Source organism: Mus caroli, unplaced genomic scaffold (genome assembly GCF_978045245.1).
Source record: "Mus caroli unplaced genomic scaffold, Mus_caroli_1 scaffold_13, whole genome shotgun sequence".
In the NCBI taxonomy this organism is placed as follows: domain Eukaryota; kingdom Metazoa; phylum Chordata; class Mammalia; order Rodentia; family Muridae; genus Mus; species Mus caroli.
In genome coordinates, this window is record NW_028227268.1 from 45,393,895 (window position 1) to 45,417,268 (window position 23,374).

At 39.9% G+C, this 23,374-nt stretch overlaps 1 protein-coding gene and 1 long non-coding RNA gene across 5 annotated transcripts in view; one reads left to right on the plus strand and one right to left on the minus strand.

The window, feature by feature from the left end:
• Window positions 1-23,374, minus strand: part of Ssh2 (slingshot protein phosphatase 2) — a 244,798-nt gene that overhangs the window by 172,839 nt on the left and 48,585 nt on the right. For 2 of the 4 annotated variants that reach the window (XM_085829808.1, XM_029483719.2), the window contains exon 2: window positions 13,985-14,065. The exons of the other annotated variants lie outside the window; for them this stretch is intronic. In XM_085829808.1, the coding sequence (XP_085685934.1) occupies window positions 13,985-14,065 (81 nt within the window). The remainder of the gene's footprint in view (window positions 1-13,984; window positions 14,066-23,374) is intronic. 4 annotated transcript variants of the gene reach the window in all.
• Window positions 14,073-16,547, plus strand: LOC110305905 (uncharacterized). Its single transcript, XR_002379204.3, has 3 exons — window positions 14,073-14,164; window positions 14,623-14,674; window positions 16,491-16,547. It is a non-coding gene; the product is annotated as an uncharacterized LOC110305905 (long non-coding RNA).

The window sequence follows — 23,374 nt, forward strand, 5'->3', positions numbered from 1 at the left end:
GGACCCCCAGTGGTGTGAGAGACACCAACCATCCATAAAACTTTTGACCCAAAATTTGTCCTGTTTAAAAGAAATGCAGGGACAAAGAGAAGCAGAGAATGAAGGAATGGCCAACCAGTAACTGGCCCAACATGAGACCCATCCCATGGGCACTAATCCTACACTATTATGAAGACAGGAGCCTAGCATAACTGTCCTCTGAGAAGCTCTACCCAGCAGCTGAATGAAACAGATGCAGATACCTATAGTCAAACATTGGACAGAAGTTGGGGGCTCTTATGGAAGGTTGGGGGAAAGACTGAAGGCTCTGAAGAGCATAGGAATCCATGTAGGTTCCCCAACAATTGGAGCTGAGGTTGTCCCTAAAGCTGTAGCCTGACTGTGGAATCTGTTCCCCAACAGATCTGCCTTGTCTGACCTCAGTGGGAGATGATGCTCCTAATCCTGCAGAGATTTGATGCACCAGGTAGGGGTGGTGGGGTGGGGGGAGTACCTGGGGGGTAGCACCCTCTCAGAGGAGAAGGGGAAGGGTGATAGGTGGAAGAACGCTGGGAAGGAGGAAGTGTTTGGGATGTATATAAATACATTAATGATAAAAAACAAAAACAAACAAACAAACAAAGGTGAAAGGAGTTGGAAATCTGAAGAGCTCTGACATCAAACATGGAGATGCAGAGTTTGGAGTTTGCCCATCTGGTTTTCAATCTTCCTTTGATACAGTACTTCCTTATTATGCTTCCTTTCCTCCATTTTGAAATGGTAGTATATATTCTGTGCCATTGTATGTTGGAAGTATGTGTTCTGCCTTTTCATTTGGATTTTCAGGGGATTATAATTAAGAGATTTCCATGACTATGTGAGACTTTGAACTGTGAACTGTGATAGACTATGGGGACTTCTGAAGTTGAACTAAATGAATTTTGTATTATGATATGGCTGCAAGCCTATGGGGCCAGGGAATGAAATTTGGTGGTTTGAACGAAAATGGACCCCATAAGCACTATTAGGAGTATGGCCTCATTAGAGCAGATGTGGCCTTGTTGGAGAAAGTGTGTCTCAAGGAGTGGGCTTTGAGGTTTCCAATGCTCAAGCTAGGCCCAGTGTTTCTTTCTTTTCCTGCTGACCCCAGTGTAGAACTTTCCAGCACTATGTCTGCCTATGTGCTGCCAAGTTTGCTCCCTGCCGTAACTAATGGACTAAACCTCTGAATGGAAAGCCAGTGCCAACTGAATGTTTTCCTTTATACAAGGTGCTGTGGTCATGGCGTCTCTTCACAGCAGTAGGACACTGAGCATGACAATGTAGTAGAGACAGCAAAAAGGAAGGTGGTTATTATAAACCATCAGAAATGGCCAGGTTTGCTCGCTGTAGGCCTGTACATCACTACCCTGCAGCCAACCAGATTGCCATCACCATATTTGTCACCTACAAACATAAATATTTGTGCTTACAACTTTTACAGACTAATAACTGGAAATGTAGTAACCACTGAACCTCTCTAGGTTCAATATCCTTGGGTTTGATAATCCCATATATGGTTCCTTAAAACATACGAGAACAAGTAACATCAGAAAACTCTGCAGATTAAAGTCCCTTCCATCTTAGACTTGGGATTTAGCTCAGTGGGAGAGTTCTTGCCTAACACACCTTCGAGGCTTGATCCTTACCAATAGGGCAGAGAGCAGGAGAGAGAGAGAGAGAGAGAGAGAGAGAGAGAGAGAGAGAGAGAGAGAGACAGAGAGAGACAGAGAGAGACAGAGAGACAGAGAGACAGAGAGACAGAGACAGAAAGAGACAAAGACAGAGAGATCACAAATGTTGCCTTACCAACTAGGGCTTACTTTAATACTAATAGTTTTAATTGTCTGTCTTGAACTTAATGTTAGTTTAAATATTCTTTCTTCCCAAATCTATCTTTTACCCGACAAAGTAACTCCATGTGAAAACTCCCATAGAAGGAAACATCTAAAACTCTATTGCTTGCTATAGGCCTATATGTCATCATTACCTCCAGTCTGGGATCCTAAGACTCTGTCTTGCCCTAGAAGAAAATGTAGACCTACTGTCTAAATGTAAAAGAGGCTATGGTGGCACAGAATATGATTGGCATGTATGAAGCTCTGGGTTTGATCCCAGCACAATCAATAAATATAAAATATTTTGAAAATAATCTTATACACTTTAGATTTTCCATTTTCATTGTTTTTGTTTTTTCTTTAGTAATATAAAAGGCCAACATCTCTTTCTCTCACTGGGCTATACAAATATTAGAATTCTTTTTTACTTCATAGAGATAAAATGCATTCTCTATAAGAATATAACAAATCAAACAAAAGAATAAAGCAGACAATAAAATAACAATCATTTACTGTGTCTCCTTTCCTGTGTAACTGTGTAGGAATGAGGTCAGAAGAGCAAGGAAGTGAAAGAAATCTTTTCTTGGGAAATAAACCAACTGAGTAAGTATTTCCCTGACCACCTGCCTGAAGAAGAAATAGTCATACAATGGTTACATAATAAAGTGTTGTTCATAGCTGAGCCCCTCTGAGTCCAGTAATTGGAATTAAAGCTTCTCTGGAACCTTTTCTCCTTTTAGGCTTCACGGCAGCAGATAAGGTGGTAAGGATAAGAAAAGAATCCTCAGGACCCTCAGTATTCTCAGAGGTGCCTGCAGCCATAGCAGTATTCCAGCCAGCCAGTCACTATGGACACGGCATTCTTACCCCCTGTCCTCACCCCCCCAGTACTGGGAACTGAACAGGGCTTTGAGCATGCTACTCACATACCCCTGACATTCTTATCAAGAGCCAAGGCAAAACTCCTGCAGTTAGGGCTAGTATTTTCCTGTGATCTCTTCTATGCACACTCACCTGCTCTAGGACTCAGTCTCTCCAACAACAGCAGAGAGAAAAAGTAGCTACTTCTAACCATTATCTGAATGGAACTGAAAAAGGGCAGGGGACTCCATTTGCTTTTAGGAAGGCCCCATAAGATCTAAAGTAGCCAGTCCTCTAGCAAATCTAGCTAAAATAATTTCATTTATCTAAGTTTCTTTTCTTCCTATATATAACATTTAATTTTTTTTCTTTTTTCCTCTTCATATCCATCCATAAAACTAACTTGTTAATTGATTATACATTCTCTAAGCACAGATTCTGTATTTTCTGTCCAAACCACATAGCTCTTTACCCAGTACTCTTACACGTAAGAGTCAATCAATGATTGCCAAATGAATGAGTGCATCTAGCCAAAGTTCACACTATTATTACTCCAAGATTACAGACAGGTTCTCAGTGATTGGCTTTATCATCTACTCTTCCTCTTTACATGAGTATTTCCACTTCTTTATCAAGATCCCATATCACTTCCTTTGAAGAAAGTTAAATAATGGGGATTTCAATGTTTGCTCTACAAATAACACCACCCTCCATGGTAAATCTTCAGATTACTGTTACTCTGTATGCTTGAATGGGCAGTACTTGGAAGTGAACCAGAACTTTGTGAATACTAGACAAGCATCGTGCCACTGAGCTAAATCCCCAGCCCAAGCCTTTAAGTTAGAAAGGACCTCCTCAAATGTCCTTAGATATTGGAGTACTAATAAAGGCAGAAAGAGGTAGAGGTTGAAAAGACTCCCTGAGTGAACAAAATGGACCCAATACCTTTAAACAGCGATAGAGAAGCATGGCCTCAGCCCGTCCACGGGTGGGGCTGTGACTTACTAGTACAATGCTTGCCTAGCATGCACGAAGCCCTAGATGTGATCTCCAGAAGTGTACAAAGCAAGTATGGTGGTGCATGCTTGTGGTCTGAGCACTCTGGAAATTAAAGGCAGAAGGATCAGAAGTTCAAAATCATCATTGGCTGCACAGTGAGTCTGAGGTCAGCCTTGGATACATGAGACCCTGCCTCAAAAATCAAAACAAAAAAACCCCAGAAAAATAACAAAAAATTTTCAGTCAACTTGCCGTGTGTGTGTGTGTGTGTGTGTGTGTGTGTGTGTGTGTGTGTGTATACCAGCCTACGTATAGAGTTCAGAGGATGACTTTCAGGAGTTAGTTCTCTCCTTTCACCAAGGAACATAGGGATCAAACTGAGGTCATCAGGCCTACGTGGCAAGGGTGAAACCTGGCACTTCAAATGAATAAAAATTCTGGTTATAAAATGATTGTCAGTATTTCCAGGACTAGGGAGGTGAAAGCAAGATTACAAACTTGAGGCCAGTTTAGGCTACATGGCAAGTTCTGGGATAGCCTGAGTGACCTTAAGAGATACTACTGGGGAGGCAGTTGGGGGAGACGGCTACAAGCAGGAAAGAAAGGAAAAGAAATTAGTTGCCTGTGAATAAAAGTACCTAAATAATTATTTGCAAGGTTGAAAAAACACACTGAATAAAATCTCATAGGATACTATATAGGAGCCTGGTACATAATCTATGAATAGCTCTGCTCTCTGGTAATGAGCTCACTGATAGCTGTCAGCTGAAATGTGATGTCAGTGCTGTCCCTGCTTATCACAAAACACTGAACAATCTTATAACCTTTCCACACTCCGTCTGTCATCTGTAAAGTGTTGGTGATAAAAGAGTGTTTGTGTAGATTCATCAGTTAATGTCGGTAAGCATTAGGGAAATGAGCACCACTCCAGCTATTTATGAGCCACAATAATTGAATCTGTGGCATTCCAGACTCTTCATCAAGATGGAATGAAATCCAACCAGGTTAGGCAATACAATTATGTCCTAGAACTGTACCATGGAGAAAAGGGGTAAGGAGGCTGAAACGTATACCTGAGAAGTAACACCAACACATGCTTCCATGAGTGCTAGGACCACAATAAGCATCTGAGACATGTAGAACTCAGCTATGTGGACTAATTTTAGCCACAGATATGTATTAGAAGAAACAAAATTTGTCAGGCACTGCCAGAGCCTCTCAGGAGACAGTTATATCAGGCTCCTGTCAGCAAGCATTTGTTGGCATCCACAATAGTGTCTGGGTTTGGTGACTGTATATGGGATGGATCCCCAGTCTCTGGATGGCCTTTCCTTCAGTTTCTGCTCCACACTTTGTCTCTGTATCTCCTCCCATGGGTATTTTGATCCCCCTTCTAAGAAGGACTGAAGTATCTACATGGTGGTCTTCCTTCTTCTTGAGCTTCATGTGGTCTGTGAATTGTATCTTGGGTATTCCAAAATTCTGGGCCAATATCCACTTGTCAGTGAGTGCATATAATGTGTGTTCTTTTGTGATTGGGTTACCTCACTTAGGATGATATCCTCCAGATCCATCCATTTGTCTATGAATTTCATAAATTCATTGTTTTTAATAGCTGAGTAGTACTCTATTGTGTAAATGTACCACATTTTCTGTATCCATTCTTCTGTTGAGGGACATCTGGGTTCTTTCCAGCTTCTGACTATTATAAATAAGGCTGCTATGAACATAGTGGAGCATGTGTCCTTATTATAAGTTGAAACATCTTCTGGAACCAATCCCACCAAAATCAGGGACTAGACAAGGCTGCCCACTTTCTCCCTACCAATTCAATATAGTACTTGAAGTCCTAGCCAGAGCAATTAGACAACAAAAGGAGATCAAAGGGATACAAATTGGAAAGGAAGAAGTCAAAATATCACTATTTGCAGATGATATGATAGTATATATAAATGACCCTAAAATTTCTACCGGAGAACTCCTAAACCTGATAAACAGCTTCAGTGCAGTAGCTATATATAAAATTAACTCAAACAAATCTATGGCCTTTCTCTGTACAAAGAATAAACAGGCCGAGAAAGAAATTAGGGAAACAACACCCTTCACAATAGTCACAAATAATATAAAATACTTTGGTGTGACTCTTACTAAGGAAGTGAAAGATCTGTATGATAACTTCAAGTCTCTGAAGAAAGAAATCAAAGATCTCAGAAGATGGAATGATCTCCCATGCTCATGGATTGGCAGGATCATTATAGTGAAATTGGCTATCTTGCCAAAAGCAATCTACAGATTCAATGCAATCCCCATCAAAATTCCAACTCAATTCTTCAATGAATTAGAAAGGGCAATTTGCAAATTCATCTGGAATAACAAAAAACCTAGGATAGCAAAAACTCTTCTCAATGATAAAAGAATCTCTGGTGGAATCACCATGCCTGACCTAAAGTTGCACTACATGGCAATTGTGATAAAAACTGCATGGTAGTGGTATAGAAACAGACAGGTAGACAATGAAATAGAATTGAAGACCCAGAAATGAACCCACACACCTATGGTCACTTGATCTTTGACAAGGGAGCAAAAACCACCCAGTGGAAAAAAGACAGCATTTTCAACAAATGGTGCTGGCACAACTGGCAGTTATCATGTAGAAGAATGTGAATTGATCCATTCTTATCTCCTTGTTCTAAAGTCAAGTCTAAGTGGATCAAGGAACTCCACATAGAACCAGAGACACTGAAACTTATAGAGGAGAAAGTGGGGTAAACCCTCGAAGATATGGGCACAGGGGATAAATTCATCTTTCTACTGGTAGATTAATACAGCTCTCAGGCCTCATCAGAGAAGTTTCTTTGTGCAATGGATGGTGGTTAGCACAGAAACTTACAACTGGTCAAAGCTCAGAGAATTATAGTGACTATGGAGTGGTTAGCCAATCAGACATCTGTATCACAGCCACTCTCCAAGGGTAGGGACATTTTGGAAGGGGGGTGGTGTAAGAGCCAAAGGTAGGGGAAAACCAGAGCAAAACTGTCTTCTGGACATTGCAGGACCACTGCATTCATGAACTCACAGCAGCTGTAGTTGCCTATTCAAGATCCACACAAGTTCAAGCCAGTCAATACTCTAGCATGGGGTGGGAAGGGTTCACAAGCCCCTATCCAGAACACTTGATGACCTCTGACGGAGGGAGAGCACGTGCCTCCTGGTAGCTTCAGTGGATGGCTCCACATCCAGAAGTAGATGGGCAGTACAAATTTGAGCTCATGTGTTTTTTTTTTTTTTTTTTACCTCTCCTGGGCATATACCCAGATGACATTTATTTATTTATTTATTTATTTATTTTTAATATTTTTATTACATATTTTCCTCAATTACATTTCCAATGCTATCCCAAAAGTCCCCCATAGCGCCCCCCACTTCCCTACCCACCCATTCCCATTCTTTTGGCCCTGGCATTCCCCTATATTGGGGCATATAAAGTTTGCAAGTCCAATGGGCCTCTCTTTCCATTGATGGCCGACTAGGGCATCTTTCGATACATATGCAGCTAGAGACAAGAGCTCCGGGGTTCTGGTTAGTACATCATGTTGTTCCAACAATAGGGTTGCAGATCCCTTTAGCTCCTTGGGTACTTTCTCTAGCTTCTCCATTGGGAGCCCTGTGATACATCCAATAGCTGACTGTGAACATCCATTCCTGTGTTTGCTAGGCCCCGGCATCGTCTCACAAGAGACAGCTATATTTGGGTCCTTTCAGCAAAATCTTGCTAGTGTATGCAATGGTGTCAGCGTTTAGAAGCTGATTATGGGATGGATCCCTGGATACGGCAGTCTCTAAATGGTCCATCCTTTCATCACAGCTACGAACTTTGTCTCTGTAACTCCTTCCCTGGGTGTTTTGTTCCCAATTCTAAGAAGGTGCACAGTGTCCACACTTTGGTCTTCATTCTTCTTGAGTTTCATGCGTTTATCAAATTGTATCTTATATCTTGGGTATCCTAAGTTTTGGGCTAATATCCAATTATCAGTGAATACATATTGTGTGAGTTCTTTTGTGATTGTGTTACTTCACTCAAGATGATGCCCTCCAGGTCCATCCATTTGGCTAGGAATTTCATAAATTCATTCTTTTTAATAGCTGAGTAGTACTCCATTGTGTAAATGTACCATAATTTCTGTATCCATTCCTCTGTTGAGGGACATCTGGGTTCTTTCCAGCTTCTGGCTATTATAAATAGGGCTGCTATGAACATAGTGGAGCATGTGTCCTTTTTACCGGTTGGGACATCTTCTGGATATATGCCCAGGAGAGGTACTGCTGGATCCTCCGGTAGTACTATGTCCAATTTTCTGAGGAACCGCCAGACTGATTTCCAGAGTGGTTGTACAAGCTTGCAATCCCACCAACAATGGAGGAGTGTTCCTCTTTCTCCACATCCTCGCCAGCATCTGCTGTCACCTGAATTTTTGATCTTAGCCATTCTGACTGGTGTGAGGTGGAATCTCAGGGTTGTTTTGATTTGCATTTCCCTGATGATTAAGGATGTTGAACATTTTTTCAGGTGCTTCTCTGCCATTCGGTATTCCTCAGGTGAGAATTCTTTGTTCAGTTCTGAGCCCCATTTTTTAATGGGGTTATTTGACTTTCTGGAGTCCACCTTCTTGAGTTCTTTATATATATTGGATATTAGTCCCTTATCTGATTTAGGATAGGTGAAGATCCTTTCCCAATCTGTTGGTGGTTTTTTTGTCTTATTGATGGTGTCTTTAGCCTTGCAGAAGCTTTGTAGTTTCATGAGGTCCCACTTGTCAATTCTCGATCTTACAGCACAAGCCATTACTGTTCTATTCAGGAATTTTTCCCCTGTGCCCATATCTTCAAGGCTTTTCCCCACTTTCTCCTCTATAAGTTTCAGTGTCTCTGGTTTTATGTGAAGTTCCTTGATCCACTTAGACTTGACCTTAGTACAAGGAGATAGGAATGGATCGATTCGCATTCTTCTACATGTTAACAACCAGTTGTGCCAGCACCATTTGTTGAAAATGCTGTCTTTCTTCCACTGGATGTTTTTAGCTCCCTTGTCGAAGATCAAGTGACTGTAGGTGTGTGGGTTCATTTCTGGGTCTTCAATTCTATTCCATTGGTTTATTTGTCTGTCACTATACCAGTACCATGCAGTTTTTATCACAATTGCTCTGTAGTAGAGCTTTAGGTCCGGCATGGTGATTCCATCAGAGGTTCTTTTATCCTTGAGAAGAGTTTTTGCTATCCTAGGTTTTTTGTTATTCCAGATGAATTTGCAGATTGCACTTTCTAATTCGTTGAAGAATTGAGTTGGAATTTTGATGGGGATTGCATTGAATCTGTAGATTGCTTTTGGCAAGATAGCCATTTTTACAATGTTGATCCTGCCAATCCATGAGCATGGGAGATCTTTCCATCTTCTGAGATCTTCTATAATTTCTTTCTTCAGAGACTTGAAGTTTTTATTATACAGATCTTTCACTTCCTAGTTAGAGTCACGCCAAGATATTTTATATTATTTGTGACTATTGAGAAGGGTGTTGTTTCCCTAATTTCTTTCTCAGCCTGTTTATTCTTTGTGTAGAGAAAGGCCATGGATTTGTTTGAGTTAATTTTATATCCAGCTACTTCACCGAAGCTGTTTATCAGGCTTAGGAGTTCTCTGGTGGAATTTTTAGGGTTACTTATATATACTATCATATCATCTGCAAAAAGTGATATTTTGACTTCATCTTTTCCAATTTGTATCCCTTTGATCTCCTTTTGTTGTCGAATTGCTCTGGCTAGGACTTCAAGTACAATGTTGAATAGGTATGGAGAAAGTGGACAGCCTTGTCTAGTCCCTGATTTTAGAGGGATTGCTTCAAGCTTCTCACCATTTACTTTGATGTTGGCTACTGGTTTGCTGTAGATTGCTTTTATCATGTTTAGGTATGGGCCTTGAATTCCTGATCTTTCCAAGACTTTTATCATGAATGGGTGTTGGATCTTGTCAAATGCTTTTTCCGCATCTAACGAGATGACCATGTGGTTTTTGTCTTTGAGTTTGTTTATATACTGGATTACGTTGATGGATTTCCGTATATTGAACCATCCCTGCATCTCTGGGATGAAACCTACTTGGTCAGGATGGATGATTGTTTTGATGTGTTCTTGGATTCGGTTAGCAAGAACTTTATTGAGGATTTTTGCATCAATATTCATAAGGGATATTGGTCTGAAGTTTTCTATCTTTGTTGGGTCTTTTTGTGGTTTAGGTATCAGAGTAATTGTGGCTTCATAGAATGAGTTGGGTAGAGTACCTTCTGTTTCTATTTTGTGGAATAGTTTGTGAAGAACTGGGATTAGATCTTCTTTGAAGGTCTGATAGAACTCTGCACTAAACCCATCTGGTCCTGGGCTTTTTTTAGTTGGGAGACTATTAATGACTGCTTCTATTTCTTTGGGGGATATAGGGCTGTTTAGATCATTAACCTGATCTTGATTCAACTTTGGTACCTGGTATCTGTCTAGGAACTTCTCCATTTCATCCAGGTTCTCCAGTTTTGTTGAGTATAGCCTTTGGTAGAAGGATCTGATGGTGTTTTTGGATGTCTTCAGGATCTGTTGTTATGTCTCCTTTTTCATTTCTGATTTTGTTAATTAGGATGCTTTCCCTGTGCCCTCTAGTGAGTCTGGCTAAGGGTTTATCTATCTTGTTGATTTTCTCAAAGAACCAGCTCCTTGATTGGTTGATTCTTTGAATAGTTTTTCTTGTTTCCACTTGGTTGATTTCACCCCCGAGTTTGATTATTTCCTGCCGTCTACTCCTCTTGGGTGAATTTGCTTCCTTTTGTTCTAGTGCTTTTAGGTATGTTGTCAAGCTGCTAATGTGTGCTCTCTCTAGTTTCCTTTTGGAGGCACTCAGAGCTATGAGTTTTCCTCTTAGAAATGCTTTCATTGCGTCCCATAAGTTTGGGTATGTTGTGGCTTCATTTTCATTGAACTCTAAAAAGTCCTTAATTTCTTTCTTTATTCCTTCCTTGACCAAGGTATCATTGAGAAGAGTGTTGTTCAGTTTCCACGTGAAGGTTGGCTTTCTATTATTTATTTTGTTATTGAAGATCAGCTTTAGTCCATGGTGATCTGATAGGATGCATGGGACAATTTCAATATTTTTGTATCTGTTGAGGCCTGTTTTGTGACCAATTATGTGGTCAATTTTGGAGAAGGTACCATGAGGTGCTGAGAAGAAGGTATATCCTTTTGTTTTAGGATAGAATGTTCTGTAGATATCTGCCAGATCCATTTGATTCATAATTTCTCTTAGTTTCTCTGTGTCCCTGTTTAGTTTCTGTTTCCATGATCTGTCCATTGGTGAAAGTGGTGTGTTGAAGTCTCCCACTATTATTGTATGAGGTGCAATGTGTGCTTTGAGATTTACTAAAGTTTCTTTAATGAATGTGGCTGCCTTTGTATTTGGAGCATAGATATTCAGGATTGATAGTTCCTCTTGGAGGATTTTACCTTTGATGAGTATGAAGTGTCCCTCCCTGTCTTTTTTAATGACTTTGGGTTGGAAGTCAATCTTATCAGATATTAGAATGGCTACTCCAGCTTGTTTCTTCATGCCATTTGCTTGGAAAATTGTTTTCCAGCCTTTCATTCTGAGGTAGTGTCTATCTTTTTCTCTGAGATGAGTTTCCTGTAAGCAGCAAAATGTTGGGTCTTGTTTGTGTAGCCAGTTTGTTAGTCTATGTCTTTTTATCGGGGAGTTGAGTCCATTGATATTAAGAGATATTAAGGAAAAGTAATTGTTGTTTCCTGTTATTTTTGTTGTTAAAGTTGGCATTCTGTTCTTGTGGCTGTCTTCTTTTAGGTTTGTTGAGGGATTATCTTCTTGTTGTTTCTAGGGTGTGGTTCCTGTCCTTGTATTGGTTTTTTTCTGTTATTATCCTTTGAAGGGCTGGATTCGTGGAGAGATAATGTGTGAATTTGGTTTTGTCGTGGAATACTTTGGTTTCTCCATCTATGTTAATTTAGAGTTTGGCTGGGTATAGTAGCCTGGGCTGGAATTTGTGTTCTTTTAGTGTCTGTATAACATCCGTCCAGGATCTTCTGGCTTTCATAGTCTCTGGTGAAAAATCTGGTGTAATTCTGATAGGCTTGCCTTTATATGTTACTTGGCCTTTTTCTCTTACTGCTGTTAGTATTCTATCTTTATTTAGAGCATTTGTTGTTCTGATTATTATGTGTCGGGAGGTATTTCTTTTCTGGTCCAGTCTATTTGGAGTTCTGTAGGCTTCTTGTATGTTCATGGGCATCTCTTTCTTTAGATTTGGGAAGTTTTCTTCTATAATTTTGTTGAAGATGTTTGCTGGTCCTTTGAGTTGAAAATCTTCATTCTCATCCACTCCTATTATCCGTAGGTTTGGTCTTCTCATTGTGTCCTGTATTTCTTGGATGTTTGAGTTAGGATCTTTTTGCATTTTACATTTTCCTTGATTGTTGTGCTGATGTTCTCTATGGAATCTTCTGCACCTGAGATTCTCTCTTCCATCTCTTGTATTCTGTTGCTGATGCTGGTATCTATGTTTCCAGATTTCTTTCCTAGGGTTTCTATCTCCAGTGTTGCCTCATTTTGGGTTTTCTTTATTGTGTCTACTTCCCTTTTTAGGTCTAGTATGGTTTTGTTCATTTCCATCATCTGTTTGGATGTGTTTTCCTGTTTTTCATTAAGGACTTCTACCTGTTTGATTATGTTATCCTGTTTTTCTTTAAGGATTTGTAACTCTTTAGCAGTGTTCTCCTGCAATTCTTTAAGGGATTTTTGTGCTTCCTCTTTAATGTCTTCTACCTGTTTACCAGTGTTCCTTTGTATTTCTTTAAGTGTGTTATTAAAGTCCTTCTTGAAGTCCTCTACCATCATCAGGAGATATGCTTTTAGATCTGTGTCTAGCTTTTCCGGTGTGTTGGGGTGCCCTGGACTGGGCGAAGTGGGAGTGCTGGGTTCTGATGATGGTGAGTGGTCTTGGTTTCTGTTAGTAAGATTATTACGTTTACCTTTCGCCATCTGGTAATCTCTGGGGTTAGTTGTTGTCCTTGTCACTGTTTAAAGATTGGAGCAGAAGCTGTGTTCCACTCACCAGAAGTCTCAAAATCCTGTGGCGGGGGTCGTGGGTAGCTGGCGGTACCCTGGTGCTGGTCCAGCTGGAAGAGGCCTGTGGTCCTACTCAGGCCGGTTTTCTGCTTCCCTAACTAATGCAGTCTCTGGTCCCGCGCGCAATTGGATTGGAGCAGAAGCTGTGTTCCACTCTCCAGAAGTCTTAAGATCCTGTGGCGGGTGTTGTGGGTAGCTGGCGAGTGTCAGCCGACCCTGCGCCCTAGCTACCCCGGTGCTTTTCTGACCGGAAGAGGCTTGTGGCCCTATGTAGGCCGGATTTCTGCCTCCCCAACCAAAGCAGTCTCAGGTCCCGCGTGATTGGACTGGAGCAGAAGCTGTGTTCCACTCACCAGCAGTCTCAAAATCCTGTGGCGGGGGTCGTGGGTAGCTGGCGGGTGTCAGGTGACCCTGTGCTCTAGCTACCCCTGTGCTGATCCGGCTGGATGAGGCCTGTGGCCCTACTCAGGCTGGTTTCTGCTTCCCTAACTAATGCAGTCTCAGGTCCTGCGCAATTGGATTGGAGCAGAAGCTGTGTTCCACTCACCAGAAGTCTTAAGATCCTGTGGCGGGTGTTGTGGGTAGCTGGCGAGTGTCAGCCGACCCTGCGCCCTAGCTGCCCCGGTGCTTTTCTGACAGGAAGAGGCTTGTGGCCGCTCATGTGTTATTAAATTAAAAGAACAACTTATAGGACCTACTGTTCCTGCCAACAGCATAATAAAGCTCCCTAGAAACAACAACAAAATATCCATGAGGGGAGAAAAACTAAAAACAATTATAGTTTATAGACAGGACATACATTCAAAGTTCCAGGATGAAACATTTTACAACTTTGATAGATATGCTTTCAGTAAAGATTAACATGCATGCAAATATAACACAGTGGTTAAAGATTGTAAATATACTACAGTAGTTATATATACAGTCATTCTGAGTCACCTACTGTCTTCCTATACTATCTTGATGAATACGGCTAAATAGACAAAATAATGGGTACTACATTAGTTGCATCAGGAGCCAATTTCACCCCCTCCCAAAGATTTTAATTACCAAAGGCTGTACGTTATTTGAGTGTGTATAAAAACATATACCTACGTACATTGAAATCACTAAAGATTTCTGATTCTCCACATTCACAGCAAAGTAATGCTGCTGATTCACTGTCTTCCAAATAAGAGCTCTGTAATACAAACAAGATCATCATTCAGAGAACCAGAAAAAGGAGCCCACATGCATGAGGAAATATGCCACCCAAAATCAGTGAATAATGTTAGCTCAGGTGAGAAGTGAATTCTGATTAGTGGTGGCTGTTTTAAATAGAACATAGCTAGTGACTAGTTGCGTGAATAGACTGGTTAAGTGACTAGAAAATCGATTATGGAATGTTTGGTTAGCTCAAGCATTTTCTGTGGCTTCCCAATTTGGGCAATGGATGATTTTTTTCTTTCTGTAAGAATGGTGCTATTAACTTTTCATATTCAGAACTCTTCCCAAACCGAGGCCAGACTTCTAATTCACTTATCCTCCCATCTGAAGATAAGACACTTGGTGTTGTTTAGAGATAGGATTTAGAAAGCAAGACAGAGTAAAATAGAGCTTGATTAGAGGATAAAAACACTAGCCTAGCCTCATTAGATGTCTGCTTACAAGTGCCTATCAGAGCCAAAAGGCATGCTCAAGTCCTTTGCCAGATGCCAGAAAACAATTTAAAACCTTTTCTTCCATTCTCTTTTTCAGAATCTGTCTAGAAGATAAGTACAAGGACACAAAGGAGTGAACCAACCAGATGGTAACATAGGAAGGCTTTCCCTGTGACTAACGACACAAAACGAGGACAGAAAGCTCTAATTTTGACCCATTAGATGCCACTTAGATGCTTGCTCTTAGTGTAACCAGGATGGAAACCGAGTTACCCTCACCACGGAGAACACTGTATATTTATCCTTATGTCATCGAGACTTCTTATGAGCAGTGGTTGAACCCTAGTCATATGTGGTTCCTACTCTATAGCTATCTTACCTGACACTTTGTTTTTTTCCAAGCAAGGATGTGTTTTGACCTGCAGAATACCTGAGAGATTAACAGTTTTAAAATACACAACACTTGGATGAGAGAATGTAAAGAGGGAGATACTATTTCTATTAACTACTTAGTTCCGGTTTCCTTTTTCACTTTTCTCCTACCCCGATAATTTTGTCTACATTTGGTTTTATTATCAAGTCTTACCAGCCATTATCCCCTTCTCTTCTTTTAGAAAATAATCAGAAATAATTAAATATTAAAAATTTGTATCTGACAACTATAGTCTCTTAATTTCTTCCTTTTGTAGGGAGAAAAATAATACTTGTCCTTCTGGCTTCTTTCTTTTTTATATCAATGTATAAAAATACTCAAAAAAACTTCTATGAATTCTACTGCAAAAGCCAAAGTCTTAAAAATTGATTAAAGGAAGTATTAAGGTAGAAATTGGACCTGCTTCCAATTCTTCCAAACTCTCATGCTGCAACAAATCTGAATAATCCTAAGCATATCAAAAATGGCCTGTCGCTGCTATGAACTGAAGAGCAAAATATATAAATCAATTAATCCAAATCATACTATGAACTTTCAGTTTTCATCTTATACTTTTTGAATTTTACACTAACACTCTCAAATGCGCCTGTAACCATATCTGCATTGCTAAGTTATTTCAGGACTTAACTATATCCTTATAATTAAAACAATTCATCAAGTTACCTATCCATTTAGATGTGCTGATAGAATTACAACATAATTGGTTCCGGGAACATGTATTTACTTGTGACCAACATATTTAGCTCTAAATTATAGTCTGGGAACCCTAAGGGAAACAAAAGACAGTTTTAAGTTTTTTTCCTCTGCCTTCTGAGGTAACTTGACAATTCTGATTGTTGAGCTGTTCCTGGGTACTATTCAACTTATTTCCAAGAATTTAAGAATAAATGAGTGAATTTAAAAAGAGCTTAAAGGCATTTACTTCTAATTTCGCATATTTTCAGCAAATTAGGAAGAAAATGTGCTTCCTTAATTTAATTCCTTCATGGGGTTTTATATATAATGCTAACTCAAGATAGCAGGCTTTTATCTCAACCGATCTTATCTGAGATTGATATTACAGAGTTTCTCCTGTTTGCCAGGCCATTCCCTTCCACATAGTCTACCAATAAGCTTCACACCCACTCCTCAAATGCCATTTCTACCATAAAGAAATAATAAACCTCCTTTTTCTTTTTCTTTCTCTTTCCCTCTTTTCTCCCTCCTCTCCTGTTCTTCCCCTTCACTTCGCTTTTCTTCCCTTTCCCCTCCCTTTGTGGATTTGGGAAGGAGTACCCCTCCTTCTCTTCTTCAATAGAAATGGAGGATAGTAAGAAATAGATCCCTTGCTATTGTTAAGTCTCTTTCACTCTATCCCTTATCCCTGTTATAGGTCATATGGTTTAAGAAGCAAAAAACATTTGACTGTTTCTTTTCTTTTCTCTCTATTCATCTTTCTTTCCTTCTTCCTTTTTTCCTGATTATTGTTCTAAATGAATATACTGCTGCTATATTCAAAGGAAATTAAGATTTGTATTTGTTTGTGTTTTTAGAGACGAGGTCTTAGTACTGCCCATTCCTTCACTGGCACCTACTTCTTTGGGATTCCAGACATGCTGAAGACAATTTGAGATATCCAGCCTTGTGGATTGAACAACTACTGGATTCTTGGGACAGTCACAGGCAGCCATTGTTGAATTAGCTGAACTACAGCCTATAAATATAATAAATCCCATATATATATTTATATATTCATTAATTCTATAAGTTCTGTTACTCTAAAGAACCATGACTAATACACTATCAGCAATCAAACAATAGAATGTATCTTTATCTAGGATTAAGATCTTTTAATCATTAGATGCCAAACATATCCATACATAGGCACAACCGGATTGACAAAGTAATTTTATAGTCTGAGGATAATCCAATTGAGAAAACTATCTCTGATGTGTCTACCCCCAAGTCATAAAATTAAAAACAATTATGTCAGTATGTAATGCAATACTGGTGAACAAAATTCAAAACATGTCAAAGAGTTTTAAAATATTCCTTCCATTCTTATCCTCTCACCTCCCAGCTCTCTATAATCCCATTCCCAGAAGTAATTACCATGCCAGTTCCTTAGCTGCTGCCCAGGGATGATCTGAATGTACACAAGCTTTATGGGTTTAGACGTCCTCTCTCTAAAGACACAGATGAAAGCAATTTCACCTATTTATCTTCATTTTGATATTTAGAATATCTCTTGAACCTTTCCACTCAGCCATATCTTGCACTTCTTTCTCCAGAGTCTAGCCAGGCAAATGGATGGAACTAGAAAAGTTAATCGAGTGAGGTAACCCAGACCTAGAAAGATTAATGTCTCATGCTCTCTTTCATCTGAAGGTCCTAGTTCCAAATCTTCAGATGTAAGTATATGACCTGGAGTAACTTCAGAAACTAGGAAACTAAAAAGGCCATTATGTAGGGTGATGGTGGAGAAGCAACAGAGGGAGAGGCAACAGACACAGGAATAACATGATACAAGTGATCTGAGAGGAGAATAGGAAAATGGGTTGGGGCTTTAATTATGAAGGGGGCTGGAGGTAAATACACAAGAAAGAAGATAAAATAACTAAGGATATCTGGACAAGCCATAAAGAAACATACTATTATCTACTTAAAAATACCTTGAATACATGTAAATGTATAAATATATAGACATAAATAGCTTAAATGAAAGCTTCACATCTGGGCTAACAATGCTCCTCCTCAGAGCTATAAACTATATGACAAACCCCAATGCCAGGCATGAGAAGCCCTCTTTTGAGTTGTTGGTCAGGGTCAGCCAAACAGATCACTGCTACTGCCCTTGATTGACTTACAGAGTTGGAAGGAAGTATTTATTGTTGAAGACACCATATACTTCATACATAAGGCCAAGAGAACTTGATATGATCTGAAAGCCTCCTCCCTGGAGGAACCATGTAAGTTCCCAAAGCAAGGAAGAACCAATAGCCTTACCCAGCTATGACACCTCTGAAACACAACTACCAACATGGCACGACAACCCTAAGGATGCCATAGTGGTATATATACTGTCGCAGTAACCAAGCACTCTCTAATTTGAGGTCTCTTGAGCTTTGATGGACTAAGACCCACTCAACAAAAGGGAAATAATATCTAGTATTGGAAACCTAGCTAACTACCCAGGGCTAGTGAAGTCATGAATCTTAGATGGAAACCTATAGCCACTACTTTACTAAACTAACATTAATCCCTAACTACATTCTAAGTATTTGTCCTTACATTCACAGAAAAATGTAATCCTTACCCCTTGTCAAGGAAACTTCTCTTTACAACAGAGACCTTTACAGAAAACCACAATCAATCAAAATGCAGAGTGGGACCCAGACCCAGCTGACACATATACAGAACAACTCATGCACTTTACGTCTCAGGGATCACACTGCAAAACAGAACAGAAGGCTTATAAGAGTCTAAGTTTGCTCTGAGAGAGTATCTCCTAGAAATGTCAGAAGTTACACTTAAGAAGTTTCACCAACATGGCTACCTAAAAAAAACATGATCTGAACAAAGATGATAGCAATAGACGTGTTCATATGTAAAACGGAATGCTCAGAATGCTTCAATCCTGGATAAGGCACTACAGGCATCTATAGAATATTCAGGGTAGGAAAAATGGTCTTCCCTAGGGAAGATCATACCAACTGACTATCCATTATCTAATGGTCAGCCCTGAAAACATACAGACAAGTAACACTGATTGAACAGGTTGGTATGTATGTGTGTGTGTATATATATATATATATATATATATATATATATATATGAATATTCAAATATATATTTGTGTGTGTGTGTGTGTGTAATAGCAATTAAGAAGAGAGGCAATGAATTTGAAAGGGATCAAGGAGAGGGTATATGGGAAGGTTTGGAGGGAGAAAAGGGAAGGGGGGAATATATTAAAACCTCAAAAATATTATTTATTTATGGAATGCTGAGGATTCAGTTTAGAGTGTTACCCATGCCATACCAGAAAAGCACCTTACTACTGAGTGATTCCCCAGATCTCTGTTTATATTTTTAAATTTTTGAGACAGGGTCTCATTATGTTACTCAGGCTTACCTTGAATTCAGTCTGTAGCCCAGGTGCGCTTTGAACCTGTGAACCCTCTGTCTCATCCTCCAAAGGACCTGGGATTATATAGATGTATTCTACCAGGTCAAGCTTCAAAAACATTTTATTAAATTATGTTAAAATAATGTAACATTAAAATTGCTATCTCGCCGGGCGTGGTGGCGCACGCCTTTAATCCCAGCACTCGGGAGGCAGAGGCAGGCGGATTTCTGAGTTCGAGGCCAGCCTGGTCTACAAAGTGAGTTCCAGGACAGCCAGGGCTACACAGAGAAACCCTGTCTCGAAAAACCAAAAAAAAAAAAAATTGCTATCTCAAATATGTTTAGTGCAATTTGCCTGTGCATGCTTGCACACACATGTGTATGTGTGAGTGGGTGTATGTGTAATCAGAGGCATGTGTGCATGGGTAGGCCAAAGAGTAACCACAGTATCATCAGGAACACTGTCCACCTCCTTTGAGATATGATCTCTCATTAGCCTGGAGCTCATCAAGTAAACTAGACTTGATGGCTGGTGAGCCCTAGGGATTCTCTTGACTCCATCTTCCCAGTACTAAGATTGCAAGTGTGCACCACTAAATCTGGTTATGTCTACATGGATTTGGGGAATTAAGTTCAAATCCCCACATAATGGATCATGCTGTTCCACCCTGCCCCTTGCCAGGTCATGTCTCAACCATTTTAAAGTTACAGTTCAGTAGATTTACATTGTTGGGTGACCAATCTCAACAGTTTTTCATTTTACAAAACTGAAACTATATACATTGTAAATAAATAACTCATTTCTTTCTTTTCTGAGCCTGGCAACTACCATTCATTTTTGTTTCAATGAATCTGACTACTCCAGACACCTTATATAAGTACAATAATCTGGTGACACAAGCCTATAACCCCAGCTACTGGGAAGGCTAAGACAAAAAGATTCCAAGTTCAAGGTCTAGTTGGTCTTAGAGACTAAGCTCAAAGAAAACTCAGTCAACTTTGGTGAGGCCATGACTCACTAAATTAAAAGTTCTTTAAAGGGAAAAAGATTCAATCTAGAAGGAGAAGAAAAAGGAATGAGGGGAGTAAGAAGAGAAGCTCTTTAGAATATAAACATCAGAGAACAAACCATGTGAAGACAGAAGACATACATACACCTACAAGCCAAAAAGATACCTCAGAAGAAATCAACTCTGCCAACACTTATACCTAACAGCAGCCAGCACACCTCCTGAAGAGTAAATACATTTCTTTTTTTTTTTTTTGATTTTTAATATTTTTATCACATATTTTCCTCAATTACATTTCCAATGCTATCCCAAAAGTCCCCCATACCGCCCCCCACTTCCCTACCCACCCATTCCCATTCTTTTGGCCCTGGCATTCCCCTATATTGGGGCATATAAAGTTTGCAAGTCCAATGGGCCTCTCTTTCCATTGATGGCCGACTAGGCCATCTTTCGATACATATGCAGCTAGAGACAAGAGCTCCGGGGTTCTGGTTAGTACATCATGTTGTTCCAACAATAGGGTTGCAGATCCCTTTAGCTCCTTGGGTACTTTCTCTAGCTTCTCCATTGGGAGCCCTGTGATACATCTAATAGCTGACTGTGAACATCCACTCCTGTGTTTGCTAGGCCCCGGCATCGTCTCACAAGAGACAGCTATATTTGGGTCCTTTCAGCAAAATCTTGCTAGTGTATGCAATGGTGTCAGCGTTTAGAAGCTGATTATGGGATGGATCCCTGGATACGGCAGTCTCTAAAGACAGGATCTTTATATGTAGTCCAAATTAGGCTGTAACTTGCTATTTAATTCACAGTCTTTCTGCCTCAGCCTGCAAAGTGCTTAGATTTATACACATGCATACTATACTTGTGTTCTCGTCTGCTTTTAACAATCTTTGTAATTGATTATATTGTTTTCTACTCTAATAATCCAGGTAATCTCCCTATCTTAAAGCTACATTATTAATGCCCTTTATTCAAACTGCGAATTTAATTCCTCCTTCACTATATAACATAAAACTCTCTCAGATTCACGGAAGATAAAGATGAAATTCTCTTTGGAAAGCTATTATTCTACACACCACAGTAATCTGTTCTGAAGGTTTTACTAGGGGAAAACAATTATTTTTTACACTAATACAACAGGAAGGACAAAATCAAGTGCATCCAATAAGAAACACTATAACTTTGCATAGGCAAAGATCTAGCTTGAATGTTCAGTAGCAGCAGCAGAATGTTTGACGTTACTCTTTTATAGAGAGATGTTTACCTTATGATCCGAGGAAAGTACTTAAAGGCATTTTTATGATTATTAGCACAGATCTTCAAGATAATTGTCTGTTATTAAGGATATAATCTATGGCTACTAAGGGATAATAATTAGACTAAGCGAACATGAAAAATTTTAAAGTTTAAGGATGGATTGGGAGGTTATTTTTTATATATATCTACAGTTTCTTGCAAATATATCTTCTAACTCTTATATTCCTCTACTGTAATTATTTCAATAGATTCTTTTTCCACTTGTAGGTTGTTAGCTTCTCATATTCTGTCTCTGGGACAGAACAAAACAGGCATTCAGTAAATTCAACAGGTAAGCAGCTTAGTATGTGAGTTATTACAATTTTTCTTATTGTCTAAAAACCTCAATTGAAAATCAGACAAAATCCTACATATAGGTATGGTTAAGAGACCGACTTTCTACACTAAATATATGGCTTTTATTCTTCCATTAGAAGAGCAAACTATATGAAATGCTGCTTCTTGTGGGCTTCAAATTACTATGGAAGTTTGAAGCCAAAGCAGCACCTTCATTCCTTAGAGCTACTTACAAACTGGCTTGCCAGTAGGGGAAGCAGTCAAAGTGCTTATGCCAAAAGACTCTAATCTGGCCTGCAATTTGTTCATTTCATTTGAGAAGACATTGCTAGCCTCTGCTCCACACATAATACAGACCTACGTCATGGTGACTTCTTTGCTGCACCTTTCAGAAGGAACGCGTCTTTCAATCTAAAGCTTCCTAGTCCTTCAAAGCACCTCCTTATATCCCAGAATCTCAGGACACTTCAAAAATGATAACTTCATTTTCATTAAAGAAGGATCTTAGGGTCTAGACCACCAACCAAGGAGTACACATGGAGGGACTCATGGCTCCAGAAGTATATGTAGTAGGGGATGACCTTGTCGGGCATGAATAGGAGAAGATGTCCTTGGTCCCGTGAAGGCTCAATGCTCCAGTGTAGGGGAATGCGAGGGCAGGGAGGTGGGAGTGGGTGGGTGGGTGACTGCACACCCTCATAGAAGCAGGAGGAGGAGGGATGGGACAGGGGGCTTCAGAGGGGGGGTAGAAATTGGGAAAGGGGATAACATTTGAAATGTAAATAAATAAAATGTCCAAGAAAAAGAAAAAAGAGGGATCTTCCCTCTAAGTCTTCACTGTTAAGACGGTTTGACAAAATATGGCCTGTGGGCCAAACATGGTCTGGTTTTATACAACCAGCAAGCTGGGATAGGTACTGCAGAGCAAGCTTGGAACCTGTGTTCAATCTCTGGGAGGACTGGACAAAACGCAGAGAAGTGACTCCACAAAATCGTCTTCTGACTTCCACATGCACACCATAGCACACACACCCCTCTCTGTATCTTACACACACACACACACACACACAGAGGTTTTTCATTCTCTGAATGCTCACTGTAATAGTATCTCACTCCACACTGACACACGCCATATCTCTGTAGTAACTCTTCATACTATCATGTGGAGTTTTTTTAAGTCCATTAAATTCTGGCAAGTTTTTGTTGTTTTTCCCCTTTCCTTTCTCTAATATAGTCACCTGGCCGGAAAGAGGTGGTTATCAGATATGGAAGAAAGTGATTCTCAGTTTGCTTCTCAAACTCCCACCAGTGGCAGAAACCACAGCAGTATTTAAGAATTTTGTCAGAAATGCAAGTTCTTATCCCATCCCACCTACAAAAATAAAATAAAAATCTATCTATAAAGCCGGGCGTGGTGGCGCATGCCTTTAATCCCAGCACTTGGGAGGCAGAGGCAGGCGGATTTCTCAGTTCGAGGCCAAGCCTGGTCTACAAAGTGAGCTCCAGGACAGCCAGAGCTATAAAGAGAAACCCTGTCTCGAAAAAAAAACAAAAACAAAAACAAAAACAAAAACAAAAACAAAAACAAAAACAAAAAATCTATCTATAAGACAAATAATGAGGTGGATGCTCGCAGAAACTGATCATGGGGTCCCCAATGGAGGAGTTAGAGAAAGGACTGAAGGAGATGAAGGGGTTTGCAACCC